This window comes from Crinia signifera, chromosome 6 (assembly GCF_055691185.1).
Source record: "Crinia signifera chromosome 6, ASM5569118v1, whole genome shotgun sequence".
NCBI classification, from domain to species: Eukaryota; Metazoa; Chordata; class Amphibia; order Anura; family Myobatrachidae; genus Crinia; species Crinia signifera.
In genome coordinates this window covers 135,289,844-135,310,268 of record NC_139222.1, presented here as the reverse complement: position 1 = coordinate 135,310,268, position 20,425 = coordinate 135,289,844, and the positions used below count along the sequence as shown (strand labels likewise).

Genomic DNA, 20,425 nt, shown 5'->3' with positions numbered 1-20,425 from the left:
TCTTCATCAGCAACCAACGTGATAACCTCCTCACCGCCACCCTGCGCCCTGACCGGCTCCCCTCCCTGCCCTACTTGCTGAAGCGCTGCAGTTACCCCGGGGGGTGTGGCCTCTGGCATGGGCGGGGGCGGGGGCGGTGGTGGGGGTGGAACTTGAAAATTACCTTGTTGCATTGAGTTGATTGCTCCCTGCTGCCCACTAACGCCATAAAAGCCACCTGCAGCCTGCCCAAATCCCTGATTTACTGGCCAAAACTGCTGGCCCAGGTTACCAGGGACCGTGTTCAACCAAGCCTGACCCTGCGGTTGATAAAATGGCTGCTGCATGCTCCCCCACTGCTGCACTACTGGCCACTGCCCTTGCATCCCCTGCTGCTGGGCTGCTGTGTTGAAGTATGGGGACCAACTCCTGAACTGAGCTGCCTGCGCCGCTGCCACATTGCTCCCTACCTCACCCACTGCCTGCAGTCCTGCCGGCTGCACTACCGTCACCGGCCCCTGTACTAACACTGGTGCAGGTGGGGGCTGGGCGAAGCCCGGCAAAGGGAGGACCTAACCCTAACAATGGGTGAAAAAGCACCTCTCCTAGACTGAGGTGACTGCCAATCGCTCACCCTAAGGTCCCGCTGCCTGCTGGCAGGGGATAAGTTACTTGACTGCCCCCGCTGCTGGGAGTCCCCAGCTCCTGAAGCTGTGGGACTGCCCCTTGCCTGGAAATATTCTGTGGACAAAATGTCCGCCTGAGACAAGTGGGCGGGGCTAGCCGCCGTCTCTGTACCCCCACTGTCCGACCCGGATCCCCCCCCTAGGTTACTGGTAACCAGGGAAGGTGACCCCCTGCCCTGCGCCCCCCTAGCCAACCAAGCCTGCAGGCCGGAAGGCGAGGGGGACGGGCGCGGCGTGCCTACTCCCGCGGCCGCCATTACATGTCCCTGTACCCCGGCGGAGCGCGCAGCCGCCCGCCCCGCCGAACTACTTCGCCCACGCGCCCTCCCTCTCACTCCCGCCAGGTTAGCTGGGGGAGCGGGGGCCAGGCGCGAACCCCCCACCGCCGCCGCCGCTGACAAGCGCGCTCCCCTGGAGACCTGGGAGGACGCGGCGGCCTGTAACGGCCTAGCCGCTTCCACCAGCCGCCGGGGAGGAGGCGCATTGCGGCGAGGGCGAGACATGCCACTACCTACAGAAAAACTTTTCCCACACTTCACGCTGAAAGCCAGCAGGTGCAGCAAATACTACAGCCAGCAGCCAGACACTGACAGAGAGGAAAATTACAGCAAATTGAAAACACTAGAAAAACGAAAAGAAGAGAATGTATACAGAGATAGACAGAATAAAAAGCAGAAAGCTTAGCATAAACAGAATATAGAAAGATAGTAAATAAAGCGACACTTAGCCTATCCAGACTCCAGAGGGACCGCAATCTCCAGGGAATCCAAAAATGGCAAGAGGGATAATTTACCTCAGCCAAGACTTATATAACCTTCCAGACTCCTCCCCCCGCTCTGTCACTACTGGCTAACCCACCTGACCTGCAACCAACCAGTACCTATGACTAAACCACCAATGACAACTGCTCTACTAATTCTTACTACAAAAACAGGGTGCTTATTTCATCTCAAGCTTAGGTAAGCTTTTGATTCTATTATCTCTCTGTTATTCACTACATTATTTGTTTAAAGTTCAACATTTTAAATGAAAAAGCTTAAATCTCTATGTAGTGTAAGTGCTGGTGATGTCTATGATTTGGTTGTTTTTTTTCACAATAATTTCTTGAAATGTTTATTGCATGGCTGACTGTTTGCCTTGCAGCTGCCGGTGAATGGGTACCACCAAATCCACATCTCCCTTTGCTACCTGCATTTTCCTCCCTGTCCTTCACTCATGTTTCCATTTTCCATCCTCATGGTTTTAGGCACTTCAAGTCCTGGTGGAAGCGCCTTTTCCAATGCTTGACTTTCTGAAAGGCGTCTGATCGCACTGTCAGACTTCACAGCAAGGCACCAGGTAGCTCAGTCAGCAGTGGCCTTCTTCAGTTCAACTCCTTGATCATCCTGAACTCGTATAGTGTTTGGTTTATTGCTTTGGTGAAATAGGTTGCCATGGCAAACTGCTTATGCAAAAGACCAGCAACTTTCAGGCGGTATTTCAGGTTTTCTGTGCTTCACCACATGCACCATGCACCCTATTAACTTTCTAGTGTCCATAACTTTAGCTCTACAATGCAATTATTCTAAACGGTATCTATTAAAGCCACCTGTTAAAGGTAATGACATAGTCAGTGCCGCAACTAGAATGTTATATGTCCCACTGTTTGTGGATGACTGACTTCTAAATATGAAGTTAGCTGGACCCCCTGAAAGAGAGATGTTGGCCATGATTGTGGTTACTGAGTTGTTCTGAACAAGGTTACTGCAAACTTGTTTTACAACTAGTCAGAGCTTTATAATTGCACTGGTGTGACATGTGACTGTAGCAAAAATCTACTTTCTAGAGCATTCTCTTTACATTTCTTATTACATTTATGGACCTCATATATTCTATATTGTATAAAGCCAAAAAATGTTTTACCTATAGTAAAACTACCTATTATTGTACAACGTTTATTGCATACCTTTAGAGAAGTAATTTCTCTCTATGGCAAACATATCTGTTCCTACCCCAAACAGGACATGTTGGGGGAAATTTACTAAGATGTGTATTCTACACATGTGATGTTGCTATGGGCAACCAATCAGAATCTACTTATTTATTTAGCACCTTCTAGAACAGGGGTGTCCAAACTTTTTGTAAAGAGGGCCAGATTTGGTGAGGTGAAAATGTGTGGGGGCCAACCATTCAGCCTGAACCATGAATCACATGAGAAGACTCCCACTTTCTGTGTATTTCCCCCAGCCTGCTCCCCCATTCTCTGTATGTCCCCCACTCTGACCCCATTCAGTGTATTTTCCCCAGCCTGCTCCCCTATTCTCTGTATGTCCCCCACTCTGCCCCATTCAGTGTATTTCCCCCAGCCTGCTCCCCCCTTCTCTGTATGTCCCCCACTCACTGTATTTCCCCCAGCCTGCTCCCATATTATCTGTATGTCCGCCACTCTGCCCCATTCAATGTATTTAAACCAGCCTGCTCCCCCTTCTCTGTATGTCCCCCACTCTGTCCCCATTCAGTGTACTTCCCCCAGCCTGCTCCCCCCCTTCTCTGTATGTCCCCCACTCTGAACCCATTCAGTGTATTATTTCCACCAGCCTGCTCTCCCCTTCTCCGTATGTCCCCCACTCTGCCCCATTCAGTGTACTTCCCCCAGCCTGCTTCCCCCTTCTCTGTATGTCCCCCACTCTATTTCTCCCAGCTTTCTCCATTCACAGTATATTCCCTGCCTGACCCTCCTTCTCTGAATGGCCTCCTCTGTAAGCCAGAGGATGGAGAGGCCAAGCAGGCACCACAAGGAGAGGAGACAAATGCCTGAGCTCCCTGCTCCTGCCGTCACCCTCCTCTGCTAAATCTGCTCTGCATGCTGCCATTCCCCACCCCCTCACATCTCTCCCTCCTGGCACACTTTGATTGCGGCAGGCCGCAGGGGGAGAGTATCCAGACAGAGTATGGAGCGGAACGCGCGGGGGGGGGGATGGGGTTGGACACAGACTTACAGTGGCTGCCGACACCCTGCACAGTCACACAAGGTAATGCATGCTCACCTCTGCAGTCCCACGCCGTGTGCGCTGAGCACCCTGCTTCTAATGCTCCGCCTGCTTCGGGCGGGAGGCTGCAGGGCGGGCCACTTAAAGTGACATCACGGGCCGGACTTTGGGCATGCCTGCTCTAGAAGAATGGTTGCCCATAGCAACTTCACATGTGAAGAAGAATACACATCTTAGTAAATTTCCCCGTTATGTTCTTTGTCTATTTATTTTATGATTAGAAGCCACCAGTACTGGTTTGTCCAATTACATTGACCATAATTTGAATTGGTTGTGGACCACCCTCCAGATGCACCCCTGCTCCATACATTGGACATGATTATCCGCACAAGTACAAGAGAATTTGCCCTACCAAGCTTCTGAGTAATAAAGATGCTCTTTTTTGTCTGATGTCTGTACATTAGGTCAGTTACAAGATGCTGGTGAAATTGGTGTTGTGTTTTGGTTTTAAAGGGTGTGCTCCTGTGTTCTTACTCATTCCTAAATATATACATTTTTCTAGTTATCTGGATAATCAACACTTATTTTTCATAGTCTATGCCCAAGGAAAATACATTTAATTAACTGAACAATGAAAATAATTTTCTCTTGACATATATGGGTCCATTAATCCAGTCACATGTCTCTCTAATTTAATAGAACCCTGGTTAGTATAGATAGAAATAGCTTTTATCTAACTATTAATCTCTGCATCAGCTTCTTGCATGTGCTAATCTCTTCTCATTAACAACTTGATCTCCTCTAGAAGGAATAGTAAAACCTATTTGTCACTGGTCTCTTTCTACTATTTCAATTCAGGGCATACATCTACTTGTATTATCCATCTGAATTAGCATGTCATTATATTGTAACTTTTTTTACGTTGTTACTTTGATTAACAAAGAAGCAATATTCACATATTCAGTCATTACACAATTTCTTGAAGTATATGTAAAAATTAAGTAAAACACAAACATGTAAAAGTTTGTTTTATAATCTTGTGAATACCATTCTCAACCAAAGCCTAGTTATTGAAATCAGAGGTAGAGCCAGAGGCCAGTGAAATAATAGCAAGTGTTTTGTTGTGGTAATGTTTTACAGTATGCATTAACGATCGTATCCACCATACCAGTGTATGCTTACCTTTTGTATGTAGTGTTCATTCCACCAACCTGCATCTTCCAAAACCCATGCAATGCCTATTCAATGCCTGGGGTGTCGCTCTCTGCTGTGGTGCTTCTTGCACAATGTGGTCTGTATTTCAGCACTGATATGCAGACCAGACTGGCGCTAGAACCACCACAGCAGAGCGCACTGGTCTGGTCTGCATATCCGAATGAACACTATTGGCCGAATGTAATAGCCTTCAAATTTGGCGGCCGTGCAGGATGTTTTAAAAGGGGCAATCAGTTGCAAGGCAAAACGATGCCTTGTTAATGATTGTCCCTTTAAAAAACCCTCTGAGCTTGGCCAGCATCCCGCACGGCCGCCAAACTCGGAGGATATTACATTTGGCCACATGTACAGTATGTATTCAGGCTGTTTACTTTTTTAGTCATTCTGGGAATACAATATATTGTTGTAATTTAAAACAGTTCCAATACTAACTATCTATCTATCTATCTATCTATCTATCTATATTGAAGAAAGAAAGGTTATAGAGGTGCGTGAATAGATGTTTCACCAGAGGCATAAACACATTGGTAAAAAATATAAATACAAAATTTATTCTGTGTAACAATATAAAAACAATCAATTTTCTTAAAAGGTTTTTACATCAAATTGTCCATGTTTTCCTGAAATCACCCTATTCGTTTTGTCCCAAACGGGACTTCTTCAGGGGTAACAAGATATCAGTCTACCACTGATTCTTTCAAATAGTAGGAAAACCAGAGCTGGACAGAACCGTAAGAGGAATATGACCAGTACCAATATACTGTCAAAGCATCATAGCCTCTGAACACGTATAGACAATTTTCCAACTGATGTCTTCACAGAGTTGGCATTCTGTGATATACTCGGTTCTATCTGTGGGAACAATGTCATCAGTCAGAGAGCGACTGATGACATTGTCTCAAGTCTCAAAATGACTTGTTTTAATAAGGGTACTTTACCACTGTGTACAGCATGTAGTCTACGTTTCGACCACCAGGTGGCCTTTCTCAGTCAGTCTGGAGCTGTGTGGATGCCTACTGATGTCTTGTCTTGAGAAAGACCACCTGGTGTCCGAAACATAGACTACATGCTGTACACAGTGTTAAAGTACCCTTATTAAAACAAGTCATTTTGAGACTGTGGTGAGTGCCCTCATTGGAGTATTGTACACTGCAGTGTGTGTGTGTGTATGTATATATATGTATATATATATATATATGTATATATATATATATATATATATATATATATATATATATATGTCTTTGTATTGATATAACATGATGTTGGTTAAAATAACAATGCCTGCATTCTTAGTGTAGTAGATCTTACTAAGGTAAGTAAATATTTTGTTATTGGAGTAGTGGTGGTGAAGGATAAGCCAATTGCAGGTAATGTTGCTGATTAAGAATATCTTATGTGGTGCTCAAGCAAATTTACTCATTGGGTTGAATTGATAATGGATGAAACATATTACCTGTGGTATTGATCTATTTTTAATATATTGCTTCTGCCTTTTCTTCTCAGTCTTCGTAATACAGTTCTTTCCTCGTGTGGCAGCTATGAGAGCCTAAGTTCTCTAGAACTTCATATGGAGGCACCAGTGACCTCTGTCCCAGAAAGCCATGACCAACCCAACTCTGGACGCAATACACCTTTAGGACTAGTTACCCTTTTAAAGGAACATGGTATATCTGCCACCTCTGATCCAAACAACAAAGCCTCCACTGAAGGTGAAACTAAGCAGTCTGCTGCTATTGCACATCCTATCTTTCAGTTGGGTTGGATAAGAACTTTGAGGGGTCTTGGATTTGAAAGAACCCTTGTGGATGGCGCTTCAGTGAATAAGCCTTTAGACTCCGCTTCTGCCCAGAAAAGCATCTTCAGCATTAACCTGGTGGAACAATTGCGAAGACTTGGCTTGAATCGCGTGGCAGAGAGGGGAATTGTCTCTTCTGAAAGGACAACAGAAGCCAAAAATCCTCTAGACTGATTTCAATCCAGTCAACTGACCATTTAGGTCGTAAAACAAAAACAAAACACGATAGACATAATTATGCACTGATTATTTGTTTTCAAGATATCTGTAAGTGCGATATAGTATGTAAGGTCCACAAAGCTTTGTTAATAACTTGCTAACATGTACTTGTAAGAATGTATAATATAAGCGTGAGGAATTTAATTATGTTCCATTTAATAATTGTATTAGTCCTTGCGTGTTAGAATGAAGATAACGTGTGTCTTTATCCAAAACAAATTCCTGTATTAATATAATTGGTTTAGCAGCCCATCTACAGTATTGTTGCATTACGACACCGGTAATTGAAATTTAGACTTCTATATTTAAAGTTGTTAGTGGCCTTCATTCTGCAAAATACCTGACACCAATGCAGTAGAGGTCACTTCCTCACGTCACATTTCAAAGTATGCAACATTCAGTTAAATGTATAGTTTTAATCAGGAACTCTAAAAGACTTTGGGGTAAATTACCTAATTCAAATTTTAATATTTTAATGTTCTTTTTTTTTTTTTTTCAACCAGTGTGTGTGTAGATTTGAAATGAATGGCAGTTATTTTAAATAGACATAGAAACCTTTGTACATAAATGTAAACAAAAACACATTTATTTTTCATGACTTCCTGTCATATCCTGGTTCCACATGATAGAAAAGTTATTTTCTTACGTACAAGAATTATAAATGGTGTAAATTCCTAGCTAAGTTCCAAAGACTACCTCTGCACACTCCTATTACCCATATGCACTAGAAGGTATGAATGTTTGTGACCCCTAAGTTGCTAGGTGGGGTTATCACTGAGCTTGCAGGATTCTTAGACACTTAAGTTAATACTGTGGCAATGTAAAGCAGCTAAGAGAAAATGTTTTTTTTCTTTTTTTTTTTTAAGTTATACAAAGTGTTAACCTGGAACGATGCAGACTCCTGCAACCCAGAAAGATTACATGAATCTCCTGCATCCTGCCCACTTCCTAGTGAAGTGGCCAGTATGGGGAGAAAACACCACAGTCTCAGCAGCTGTGTGAAGGAGCCAAGTCAAATCACATCATTTAGCCCCCCCCTTCCCCCTAACCAGATGTGCCATGAGATGGGGGGAGGGGTACTAATTACCTGGGCCTAAGTCTGATGAAGGGCCCATTTGGGCTCCTATTACCTGGCAGCAGCAGTTCCAGCAGCACTTCTCAACTAAGCACATGCTGGTGTGTGCTGGGCTGCGGTGTGTCTAGGGAGGTGCTTAAAGTGCAATTTTTAATGTATTTTAGTGTAGGGGTGCATGGCCATGCCTCCTGTGATTAGTACATGCCCCCAGAAATATTTCTGGGCCCAGCCGACCTCTCTACTGCCCTGTCCCTAACTGGCATTTCCTCATCTTGGGGTGTGGCCAAATAACATCACTGTCCGGGCCAACCCTCCGAAGTAGCCTGCTACGCCTCTTTTCCAGGCTACACTCAGAGAGGAGACAGAAAGGTAGGCAAGTGAGCCCCCCACACATAAACACACTACTAAGTACACACTGTTATGCATGAAAGAGATATTTACAGATCGCTAAAAAGCGATCTGTACATGTGCTAGCATTTGCCCAGAATATCTTTTGTACGGACATTCCAGAATTCAGTTGGTAGATGACTGCTCTCTACCCATTCAGGTGCCAACCTGCTCTCTGCACTCAGTGCTGATCAAGGCATTCAGCCCAAGTACTGAACAGATGCACCTAGTTTGATTATCTCTGTGTGTGGTAATACTGGAGCAATATGTATTAACATGGCCTATACATTTGTAAAAGAGGGGTTCTTGCTTCTATTGCATATCTATCTCTTGCATATCTATTGAGGAGAAGTGGGCATCTGTATCACCCTAATGTATCAACTCCCCTTCTGCCTATAAGGAGAGCCGTTATGTTCTGCCTCCTCAGCTCTCCTTATAGGCTTCCGCTCAGTACTGCGCATTCAAACCCCCCGCCCCCAGGCTGGCTGTAATGGGCATACATGAGATTCGAGCACAGGCCAGAGCCAGCAGCACGGTTAGCGTTGTCCCTGCTGTCAGATACTGAGAAACAATACAGGCACCTGAATGGTAAGCTCAGGGCTGCCTTGTCGCACATTAATCACAGCTTTAATACATAATACAAGATGCCAGAGGCGTACCTAGATAATCGTGGGCCCCATAGCAAAAGTTTGTAAGGGCCCCCTATTTAGCAACTGATGGTGATAAATGTATGTAAAACATATACTTAGACAGCAAAGATGGGCCCCCTTCAGCTTTGGGCCCCATAGCAGCTGCACCCCTTGCGCCTATGGTAGTTACGCCTTTGCAAGATGCTTAAAATACACCTTTTACTAGCATTAGTGCAGGAAAAGCACTTAACTCCGCTTCATACACTAACCTCATTGGAACTGATCTCCATAAAACCTCTAAAAAAGGAACAGTTGAGTATTTCAGATTCCCAGCAAGAAAACTGACACAATCCTCATGTACAAAATTCAGAAGTTATAGTTAGGGCTGTAACTGTGAAGGGGTAGCGTTTGTCCTCTACACACCATAAAATCATTAATATCTTTTCCTATTGTAACTACTGTACAGTACATTGAATATTTTCAGTATCTTTAACACAATGCAGTGTTACATGATCACATATTACCGATTTGTTTTTATACATAGTTGGTCCAATGGGAAAGGCAACTTTTCAAATCTTAACTTGTGTTTTAGATTGATATGTCATCGGAGGGAATAAAAGTGTCATCTCTTTTTGCCTTTTAAAGTCATAATTGATAAGTGTATTTTACATTATAAGCCTTCAGTGAAATAAGTCTCCCACATTGGAATGATATTGTATTGACATGCTGAGATTTGCATTTCATGTTGAATATTTTGCACTGATTCTATGTTCTATGAAATAAATATAATATGTGAAAGGGACTGGATACAAGACATGTAAAGGGGTTTCATTGAGCTGGGAACTGGAATGTAGTGGCAGATAATTATGTGAGCTTGAAACAAGGTAAAAAAAAATAGAAACACTAGTCTTGCCCTTAAATGAATCAGTTCTTGTGCAATGACAATCCCTAGAATCTTGCTGGTAAGAAACATTGCTTGCTGCAAAGTGTGAGCAAACCTAAACAAGGTTTTACTTAAAATGAATGAGCGCTACTAAGTAATACAATTCCATGGCAACTAGTGTTAGAGCCTATGGGGTTTATTTACGAAGATCAGAGTTTAATTGAAGATGGTATGTGTTGCTATGGTCAACCAATCAGAATCTACTTATTTATTTAGCACCTTTGACAAAATAATAGATAGGATCTGATTGGTTGCTCTTGTTTCAATAGGAATCCCATCTTCGTAAATAAACCCCTCTAACTCTCAAAAACCAACAAAATCACAGTACTATTGTATTGTAAAACAATACATGTTAGAGTAACAATATAATTAATAATAAATAAGACTTCTACTCCTAAAGAGCACACTATGGGGGAAATTTACTAATATGGGAGTTCTATTTCACATGGGATGTTGCTATGGCCCACCAATCAAATACTATCTATTCTAGAAAGTGCTAAAAATAAATAAAAAAAGTTGATTCTGATTGGTTGCCCATGGCAACATCCGTGTGAAATAGAACTCCCCATTTTAGTAAATTTCCCCCTATGAGTCTAATTTGATAACACACTTAAAAAATGCTTAATCAATAATAGTACTGCTAAATACCAATAATGATGACCCTATAATGAAAAAAAAAAACATCAACTGGGTATCTGTATCATAACAACTGCTTGATGATTTTTCATAACACTAAATTGAGTTTTCTTTGTTGTACAGTAATTGGGATGCTGGAATCTGAATAAAACCTTTCTTGGCTGTGTCTGGGAATCTCCTGGCTTGTATTTTTGTATAAGACCACTATCCATGTGAACAAGAGAGTGCTGATACAGCTTTCCATCTAAAAATGGGTGCAGGTTTTAAAGCAGCGGTTTAATAGTTTATAGTTAGCAGATAACTAAATGTTATTCAGAATGTAGTCTGTGTGGCGCTGGTCACCATTTTCCTATTCAATCTTTATTTGTGGATTACTGTGCTTAATTGATATGCAACAAAAAGAAATCCAAATGGAGTGTGTATATATATATATATATATATATATATATATATATATATACATACATACATACATACATACATACATACATACATACATACATACATACATACATACATACATACATACATATGTCAGGAAGCTGAACTAAGCAAAAATGGAGTGTTAAATGGAAGATAAATGTAAAACAAAGTATAATAGCCATTGACCTGTGCATTATAAAACATAATAAGATTGTGCTTCTAGCCTTGGCCATATTTTTTTGTTTGTTGGTCGACGTTTAGTGAGAAGGGTTGTGGGTAATGGCACAAACAAGGCTGATAGAGCTTTGGCAATACAATGAACTATTCACTTTAATATTAAATGAGCTTGGGTGTATGATAGTGTTCATGGATTTTCTTTTTCTTGAACTATAGGAGCAATGTAATGCCAATACACGCTAATGACATTACAAAATGCCACTATACACTACAAATATGCAGATTGGATATACTTGACACAACAAGTGACTAGCTTATGAAATAAACATATGACACTGCCTTACAAAAACATTACAGCAGTGACATTTTAACTAGAGACGTGCAGGTTCTGATTTACTCTGATTTCAAAGCAGGATCTTATTGGCTATCCCAGATCACATGACAGTTGTTGACAGTTGATAGCCAATAAGATCCAGCTTTGAAATCAGAGTAAATCAAAGCCTGCACATCTCTAATTTTAACGGGCTTACTCTTGAATAAAGTAATAATATAATTTTTTATATTTTTTTTAGAGGAAATGATAGTCCTATTCGTCATCCATTAACATTTGCAATACTCATCAGAAACCAAAACAAATTTTATTTCTCAGATCAATAATTTAATATCATAATTGTTCCCCCACTGGGGCATTCATAACAGTAAAAGGGGAATACAGGTTTAAGAATTTGGGACCTGATCTTCTGCACTTCTGCGGCCAAAATCCATCCATCCAGCGTAGTCTCGATCATGCATTGGGTGAAGGTGACCTTCAACATTGGACATTTCTGTGGTGTACAAAGAATGCACAACCATTATTAAAGCAATGTGCGTTTGACATTCTAGCCCATGTAAGGAATAGCACTGGTTGTGCTGCAACCATTTACATTCCATCTTACAGTACCATTATTCAGATGAAGTCCAACGTAACAAATTTTCGTATCTCACAAAGAATGGGCAGTTGTCAATAATACCAGAGAGATCTAAGTCTCATTCTAAACACGCTTGCCAGATTGATTGCATCGCAACATAAAGATTTGTTCTATTCATGTACCAGCATAATGCAGCAAAACTTGATGCATCCTAATTCATCAATAAAAAACAGCCTTATAATTATAAATAAATGTCACGATGTGTATGATTGTGTAACCCCTCCCCTCTCTAGGGTATATTAAAATAAAGTGCAGGTTTATAGAATTAGAGATGTTGCCCATAGCAAGCAATCTGATTTCTCTTTTTATCTAGCATTCTAGAAGATAAAAAATACAATCCAGTTGCTAAGGGCAACATCTCAATGCCTATAAACCCAAACTTTCGTAAATATACCCCTAGGAGCCAGGGCAGAATAACTGAATAGTATTTGGTATAATTAACCCTTTGGTATACTGTATATTCGATTGAAGCCAATCCATTTCCAATCCACACAGAATGGATCCGGCATACACTATTCAATGCAGGAGCCAAATCCGGATGTCTGAATTGGCTGCTGACTGATGCTCACCCGACCGGCGCGGGGATCGGTTGGGCGCAGCAGCAGAGGGCGGGCCAGGTGAGCTGCTCTCACCCGGTGTGGCGGATGAGTGCACAGAAGGTGGCACAGTGTGGTTACCCGGCGCGGTCTTCCCTGCCTCAATCCGACATCTTTTCATGTCGGATTGAGATTGCCGGAAACATGCCCAAAACCTTTTGGTTTGGGCTGTGTTTCCTTCAAAAGCAGGTGGATTAGCGGCTATTCAGTCAATCCACCTGTAATAAACAACTTTGTGCACAGACAAACCTTAATGGACTACATATTGGTTCATCCACTAAAGTGCCTGTACTGTATTTTTTGTTGTTGTTGTTGTTGTAGGCAAAAGGTCCACTTTATGCATACTGGCAACGCCTAAAAGTGCCCAAACAGTAGGGCGAGTCATATAGATGGTAAGCTTGTGAGTAGGGTCTTCCTGTTGGTTTGTTACTACCCAGTTTGTTTCATCACGGTTTCCAATTGTAAAATGCAATGGAATATGCTGCGCTATATAAGAAATTGAAAATAAAATAGATATGCGATTTGGTCACTTTTCATGCGATTACATGCACATCCAAATCGCATGTGATTGACATTAGGTTTGATACAATGCGTGATCCCGTGTGTATTGCATTGGCTGCAGAGGGGATGTGACAGATCGCAGCCATGCCAGGAATGCTTGGCTAGGATTGCATTCAATATATTGAATATGTCAAAAGGATATTGCGATATCAATATATTGCACGGGATCCTGCCCCATGGGGATCACATGCGACTTCTCCAAGGGGAGAAGTTGCACAAGTGTATGGAAGATTTCGATAATGAGATTTTTTACAATGAGCATTTGAAATATTTGGAGGGATTATGGGTAAATTTGTGGCTTTTGCGGTTTTGTTGCTGCACCTTACCTGCAAGCAGCTGAGGAAGAAGCTGTGATATCAGTTGCTTCTGTTCATGTGTCATTGATGCCAGGAGGTCCCGCCTGCTGACTTCAGAAGGGAAGGAGCTCTTCTGCTGGAGACCGTACCTTGCCGATTTCAGGTCTGTCATTGGTCTGCAGAGGGTGGCTATGGCAAGCATTGCTAGCAGCACACTGACACAAACTTTTCTGTCCATCTCTGTAATACAAGCATGTTCCAGTTTAAAAGACCAGTTTATAAATTACAGTAGCTCTGTAAAATACGACCTTCCTACTGAATGTTTGAGGTTTTTTAAATTTTACCTTCACATGGCATTGGCAATGAATACTGATTACTGCTGACTAGGGGTCAGATGCACTAAGCTTCAAAAGTGATAAAATGGAGAGTGATAACAATCAGCTCCTACCTGCCATGTCACAGACTGTGTTTGAAAAATGTCAGGCAGGAGCTGATTGGTTGGTTGTTTATCACTCTCCATTTTATAAATTTTGGAGCTTAGTGCATCTGACCCAATGTCTGTAAAATATTGGTAAAGTGATGGTTTGTTAGAGTACCTATTACTCACACAATGGGGTGTATACAGAAATGGTGTGTGCGACAACTAAAACAGCAAGGCTCGCGGCTAAATGCAGCAGGCTTCCTGCATTAGCCGCAAGCAGCGCTGTTTGGGGGAATCCTCGTTATCAGAGAATTTCCCAGAGCGCTGAATAAGGTGAGTAGCCGGCGCGGGGGTTAAAAACGACAATTTAATACGGGCCAATGAATGGCTCACCTACTCATACAATTAATATTATAGTCCAATCCATGCACAGAGTTGTAGGATTTAGGGATACATTTACTAAGTTGGGAGTTCTATTGAAGATGGGATGTTGTCCAAAGCAACAAATCGGATTATATTATCTTTTAGAAGGTGCTAAATTAGAAGTAGAATTTGATTGCTATTGGCTACATCCCATCTACAATAGAACTCCCATCTTAGTCAATTTACCCCTTAGAATGCAAATTTGATCTACATTTTGAGCCCACTGGTAACTCCAGCTGTTGTTGAACTACACATCCCAGCATTCCCTGCTACAGTTTTACTATTTGAAAATGCTAAAACTGAGGCAGGGCATGCTGGGATGTGTCGTTCAACAACAGCTGGAGTGTCAAGGTTCGCCATCTCTGGGCTAGACAATAAAAGGTTTAAATCCCCTATTGTAAAGCGCAACAGAATTTGCTGTGCTATATAAGGAACTGTAAATAAATAAAGGTGTAAATTGTGAGTATTAACATCCTTATTTTGTTACTATCCATTATATTTATTTACTCAGTAATGGAAATATTTCAGACATTTTAAAAACCCAAATTAAATAAAATGTAGTATTTGCTTTTTGAGTGTTAAAAAAAGTTACAGGGGTTAACAATTCTAACTGACTTATTAGTGACCGACAAATTACTGAGAAAAATAATTTAATTAAAAAAATTCTCAAATTTGATCTTCAATATTATAGCAAAGTTTATCTAGAGGAGACAAAGACATTCACACAGCAGAGGAGAGACTGGAAGATATTTCTCACACTATTTATCAAAGCACTGAGACAGATAACGTGGACGGAAATAAAGCCTTAACCAAACAGCCCCTAACTGTCATTTTTAAAACAGCCTGTAACATGAGAGCTAGAAGCTGATTGGTTAGCGCTTTATCTCTCTCCACTCTTTCGTTCCATGCTTTGATAATTACTTCCCTTAATATTTACAAGAAATGAGACAATTAAAAAAATAACATTTGTCTAGGGAAACAAAATTATGCAGATGGGCCTTGGAGAGAGAAACGGCAAGTTCTCCTAAAATGATGTTTATTGAAAGAAAGCAGATAACTTTTCCCAGCAGATACAACTATAAACTATACAATCATGTACCGGAAGTAATTTGCTCAACCAGTAATTGAATTGGAAGTCATCAAGTCCCCACACCTTTTAATAATGTAATTAAAAAATATATGAGGCAGTAATAGTATTGTAGACTTGCAAGAAAACATTTTTTCCATGTAAAGTGGTTTTATGTTAAATTAAATACCTTTCCTTCAAAAGTTGATGAAAAAGAATGAACATATACAGCAAAGTATAACATTGTCTACTAAGAAAGAAAAAGCTCTTCATCGCCCTCCCTGTGTGTGCCTCACCTGTGGTGATCCTGCTTCTGTGTCGGACAGTTGGGCAAGAGATGTCTCTGTCTTTCTGCAGCTTTGCAGCATCTTTTTATCTGGGCACTGGAGACTGTCTCCTCCCACCTATAGCCATTACTCTCCTGTGCCCTTCTCCTAATGATGTCAGTGCACCCTCTGCCCTAAGAGAGATGGAGATTAACTATTTGTCAAGAGGATCACATAACGCAATAGAAGATGTACAAATATAGCTGAACAAATCAGTTTGATTACCTGACACTTGGATACCAGACCTGTTCACATTTGTGGACAATTTCAGATTCATTTTCTGTCATGTCATGACGTTTCCAAGACAAACTTCTCCAGGTTCAGGTTTAGAAAAGTTGAAATAAAGTAATTTTTTTTAAAATATTTGAGCTTTATAAAGGTTTGTCTGCACTCAGGACAGGGGGCTCACCATTATATTTATAGAGGCACAAAAATGTACCCCTGTGGTTAAAAAGAGGAGTTTTGAATTGAGTGCACCAGAACATTTGGATTTTTTTTTTATGTCTGCTAGAAAAAGTACAGTTCAATATAACATATACTGTATCTGAGTGAAGGTGGAAATATCATATGTTTTTGGGAGAATAATTATACTCTCCCATTCAGAAACTGTAATATTGTCCGATTCTGTATACACCACCTTCATCTGTTTGTTCTGTGTAACCCATCCCTCTAATTCTATTCTATTCTTTCATTTGAAATCAGGAAATAAATAGTGAGGCAAAAGAAGAACTCCCAGATTTTAAATGTTAACAAAAAAGTCCATGGTAAATGCTATTTAGAATGTTAGTACATATACTAAAAGGGCAGGGGCTATTATAATTATTTTCAATTGGTTTAGAATAGATCATAATTTCTTGGCGTATAGCAGCCTTTAGTTCATTAATGGTTCTTGTTCAATGTTTATAGACCTCAGATTTCAGATGGCATCACTCCCCCTCTCTCTTTGCCCTAGGGCCACTGAGCTCCCATTACCCAGAGGTCTACAAAACCTTTCTCTAGGGCAGGGCTGGGCATTAAACAGCCCACCAGCTGTTGATGAACTACACATCCCAACATGCCTTGCCTTAGTTTAGCTATTTGGCCATGCTGAAACCGATGCAAGGCATGCTGGGATGTGCAGTTCATCAACAGCTGGAGGGCTGCTTATTGCCCACCCTTGCTCTGGGGCAGGCATTCCCAACCACTGTCCTCAAGGAACACCAACAGTGCAGGTTTTAGTGATGTCCAGGCTTCAGCACAGATAAATTAATCAGAATCACTCAGGTACTAATTAAGTCACCTGTGCTCAAGCCTGGATATCACTAAAACCTGTACTGTTGTTGTGCCTTGAGGACCGTGGTTGGGAATGCCTGCTCTAGGGCATGGGTGTCCAAATCGGTCCTCAAGATCTACCAATAGTTCATGATTTCTGCACCACATGTCTGAAAACATGACAGTAATGACTACTCCGGTGCACCAACTAGGTGCTCTGGAAAACATGATCTGTTGGTAGATATCGAGGAATGTTTTGGCCAACCCTGCTCTAGGGCATACATTTTCAGTTCTTCCTTAAAATGTGGTGAAAAAGAGGGAAAGAAGAGGTAGATTAATCCCTTTTTCCAAAAGAATGTGCATTCGCATCCTATAGATCTGACCGTGATAGTACTTAACTGACACCTTCAGCCTTTAAAGTACAAGGTGATTCCTGCTGAGACATAAAGCGCCCTTTTTACGTCTCATAAAGCACAAGGCGTCTTGGATAGCTGTGTAGGTTTTCCATATCATGAAATAGGCTTTAAATTACCATCCAGTCTTCACTGTTTATATATGCATAGATGACTGGCATGACAAATGCCATACACTCCATTGAGACCACAGTTTACCTATTGGTTCTCACTGTGGCAGCAGGAAGCTCTGGAATACATTTCATCATATGGGGTCTTGTGCGGCTGTGTATCCCCGTCTCTCACTCATTGTCCTCTCTCTCATTCACTTTCCCCTCACCAACCCCATCTCTCTTTCCCCCTCTGCCTCTTTGCTCCCCCTCTTTCTCTCTTCCCCCTCTCTCACCCCATCTCCCCCCTCTGTCACATTCACTCTCCATCTCTTTCTTCCCTCCCCCCTCTCTCTCTCTCTCTGTCCTTCACTCATTGCCCCTTTTCACCTTTCCTCCTCTCACACCCTCTAACTCTCCCCTCTCACCCACCACATCTCTCTCTTACCCCTTCTACCTCCTTGCTCCCACTCTCTCTCCCTCTACCTTTTTCCTAATTACCCCTCTCAACCCCTGTCTCCCCCCCTTTTCACACTCACTCCCCCTCGCTCTTCCCTCTCTGTCCCCTTTCTCTGTCTCTCACTCACTCCACTCTCTTCTCTCTCTCTCTCTCTCACTCATTGTCCCCTCTCACCTGCCTTCCTCCCACACCCACTCGCACTCTCCTCTCACCCATACTATATTTCTCTTGCCACTTCTAACTCCTTGCTCCCCCTCTCTTTTTCTTTTAGACTGGGTGGTGATGCATGCTGAATTAGGCCCATAGTATGGAATAGCTAAGCAGAAGAAACTTGAATCACCCAATTTGTGGGAAATTTTGTTTTACCCTGGACCAATATGGCTGCTAATGCTACTACTAAGCATGTGTGGAGTCATGTGGGGCTCTAGGCAAACTGCATCAAACATCACATTTTGCTTGCAATGCATCCTGCCGCTCTTCGCAGCTATAATGGCATTTACTTATATTATGTGCTTGAAGAAAATCTAAACTCACAGCTCTTTCGGTAAGAGCTGTCCTTTTTGATGAAAGGAGTTCTGAGTTTTCTAGTACCTCAGGGGTGCTGAGAAGGATCCAATTGGATTTGTCTCAGCAGGGCAATACAAAACAAACCCATGCTGTAGGCTTCTATAGGGGATTGGCCACCATATGCAAGCCGTTGAATATATCACATTCTGGGGCTTGGTGTATATGTGGGAAGCGGCCAAACCACAGCAAATGACAAGGTCACATTTTCAGCTTGATGCTGTTAGAATAGCACAGTTTGACAGTAGTCTTTCATTTAGCTTCGTGAGAGCTGCAATTACCTGCAATATAACCTCTGTTCCAGAATCAAATCAAATAAGAAATAGGAGCTTTGACAATACTATAAGCTGTGTTAATGTTCATAGGAATCAGTGCCGTCTTTCCCATTGGGCTTAATGGGCAGATGCCCAGGGGACCAAGGATTCTAGGGGCCCACCCCAATGGAGAAGACGGCACTGCCCCGGGGAGCTGCTGGGGTGGCTGGAAGCTGGTAGCGCTATTTGCTGGGCGGGAAGTGCTGCTGATTTTGAAAAGACTAGATAGGCTCCCAGTCAATCAGCGTCCAGCCAGTCTTTTCAAAATCAGCAGCGCTTCTCACCCACCTCCTGGCAAATAGTGCTACAAGCTCCCAGCCGCCACTGGCCACATCCTTGCTGCCTGGACACCACCACTGCAAATCATTTTTCACAGTGGCCCGCTCTAATGTTAAGACGGCCCTGGTAGAAAAGTGTACAATACTGTATGTTGTACATATATTGAATGTTGTCTTGGGGCTGGTTAGAAACAGTTGATAGGGATTTTTATATTTGAAATGTTAATGCACACACCAATGTATAAGAGGAGCATGCATTCAATTCCTATATAATTGAATGCATGCTCCTCTTATGATGGTCATGACTGCACTGGTGACATGGCTTTGAAACCCCATTTAAGATCACCTTGCCTGGTGGCTGCAGTTTGTAAATGTTATCTAGGTGTGGATTATTAGATAGATAGGAATTAGGTTGACAGTCATTAGGTCGACCACTATTTAAATGTTGACACAAGAAAAAGGTTGACCTGCAATAGGCCGATGGGGAAAATGACCGACACGTGAAAAGGTTGACATGCATCTGTCGACATGGACCCCCAATTAGTGTAACGTGTACCCTCAGATGGCTCACTTTGCTCACCATGCTTCGGGAATGGTGCCACGCTTCGATCAGCCCACTTTATGATCCACGTGGACTAGAATTGGAATTGATGGAAGTATGAACAAGCTATCTGAGTGAAAAAAATTACGAAAAACTAATGTAGACCATTCCAAGTGTTGACATGTTGACGTTTTGTCAATGTCATCCTATTGCCTTACGAACAATAGTGGTCAACCTTTTGACTGACAAACTAGTTACTGTTCACCTATCAACTGGAACCATTTCTATCCTTAGACCCATCATATCATTGATTATATAGAGGTTCCTGTAATAACTTAGCTAGTATAGATTCTCTATATTTATGACAAACAAGAAAGGTACCAAAAAAGGAGTACGGTACATTTCTAGTAACTCTCACATACTTATCGCAAGCATGGTGGTTCTCTTGGCATCCAGATGGACACTGATAAAAGGTCAACACAACCAAAAGGTTGACATGGAAAAGATCAATATGAGTTTTAAGTAATTTTTTCAGTTTCCAAAACGTTTTCATACATTACGATCCACATGGACTCCAACTGCGCATGGTAAAGTGTGCCCGAAGCATTGCGAGCAAAGCTAACCATGGGCCTTATTCTAGTTCACTCTTTCTGACAAAATCCTTCTTAGATGGACAAAACCATGTGCACTGCAGGGGGGCAGATGTTACTTGTGCAGAGAGA

General features: G+C 42.0%; 2 protein-coding genes across 4 annotated transcripts in view; one reads left to right on the top strand and one right to left on the bottom strand.

Annotated features, from left to right (window-relative positions):
• Positions 1–10,724, top strand: part of LOC146008225 (trafficking kinesin-binding protein 1-like) — a 65,124-nt gene extending 54,400 nt beyond the window's left edge. For 2 of the 3 annotated variants that reach the window (XM_083147298.1, XM_083147299.1), the window contains one exon: positions 6,356–10,724. In XM_083147298.1, the coding sequence (XP_083003424.1) occupies positions 6,356–6,821 (466 nt within the window). In that variant the 3' untranslated portion in view covers positions 6,822–10,724. Of the gene's footprint in view, positions 1–1,911; positions 2,004–6,355 lie in introns of all 3 variants that reach the window. The other variant, XM_083147300.1, reaches the window with a different exon arrangement.
• A 1,048-nt stretch (positions 10,725–11,772) lies between these two features.
• GAST (gastrin) lies at positions 11,773–15,896 on the bottom strand. Its single transcript, XM_083145472.1, has 3 exons — positions 15,764–15,896; positions 13,588–13,797; positions 11,773–11,960 (listed from the first exon to the last, which is right to left on the bottom strand). The coding sequence occupies exons 2-3, from the start codon at positions 13,793–13,795 to the stop codon at positions 11,854–11,856; spliced, it is 315 nt and encodes a 104-aa protein (XP_083001598.1). The 5' UTR covers positions 13,796–13,797; positions 15,764–15,896; the 3' UTR covers positions 11,773–11,853.
• Between the last annotated feature and the right edge of the window lie 4,529 nt (positions 15,897–20,425).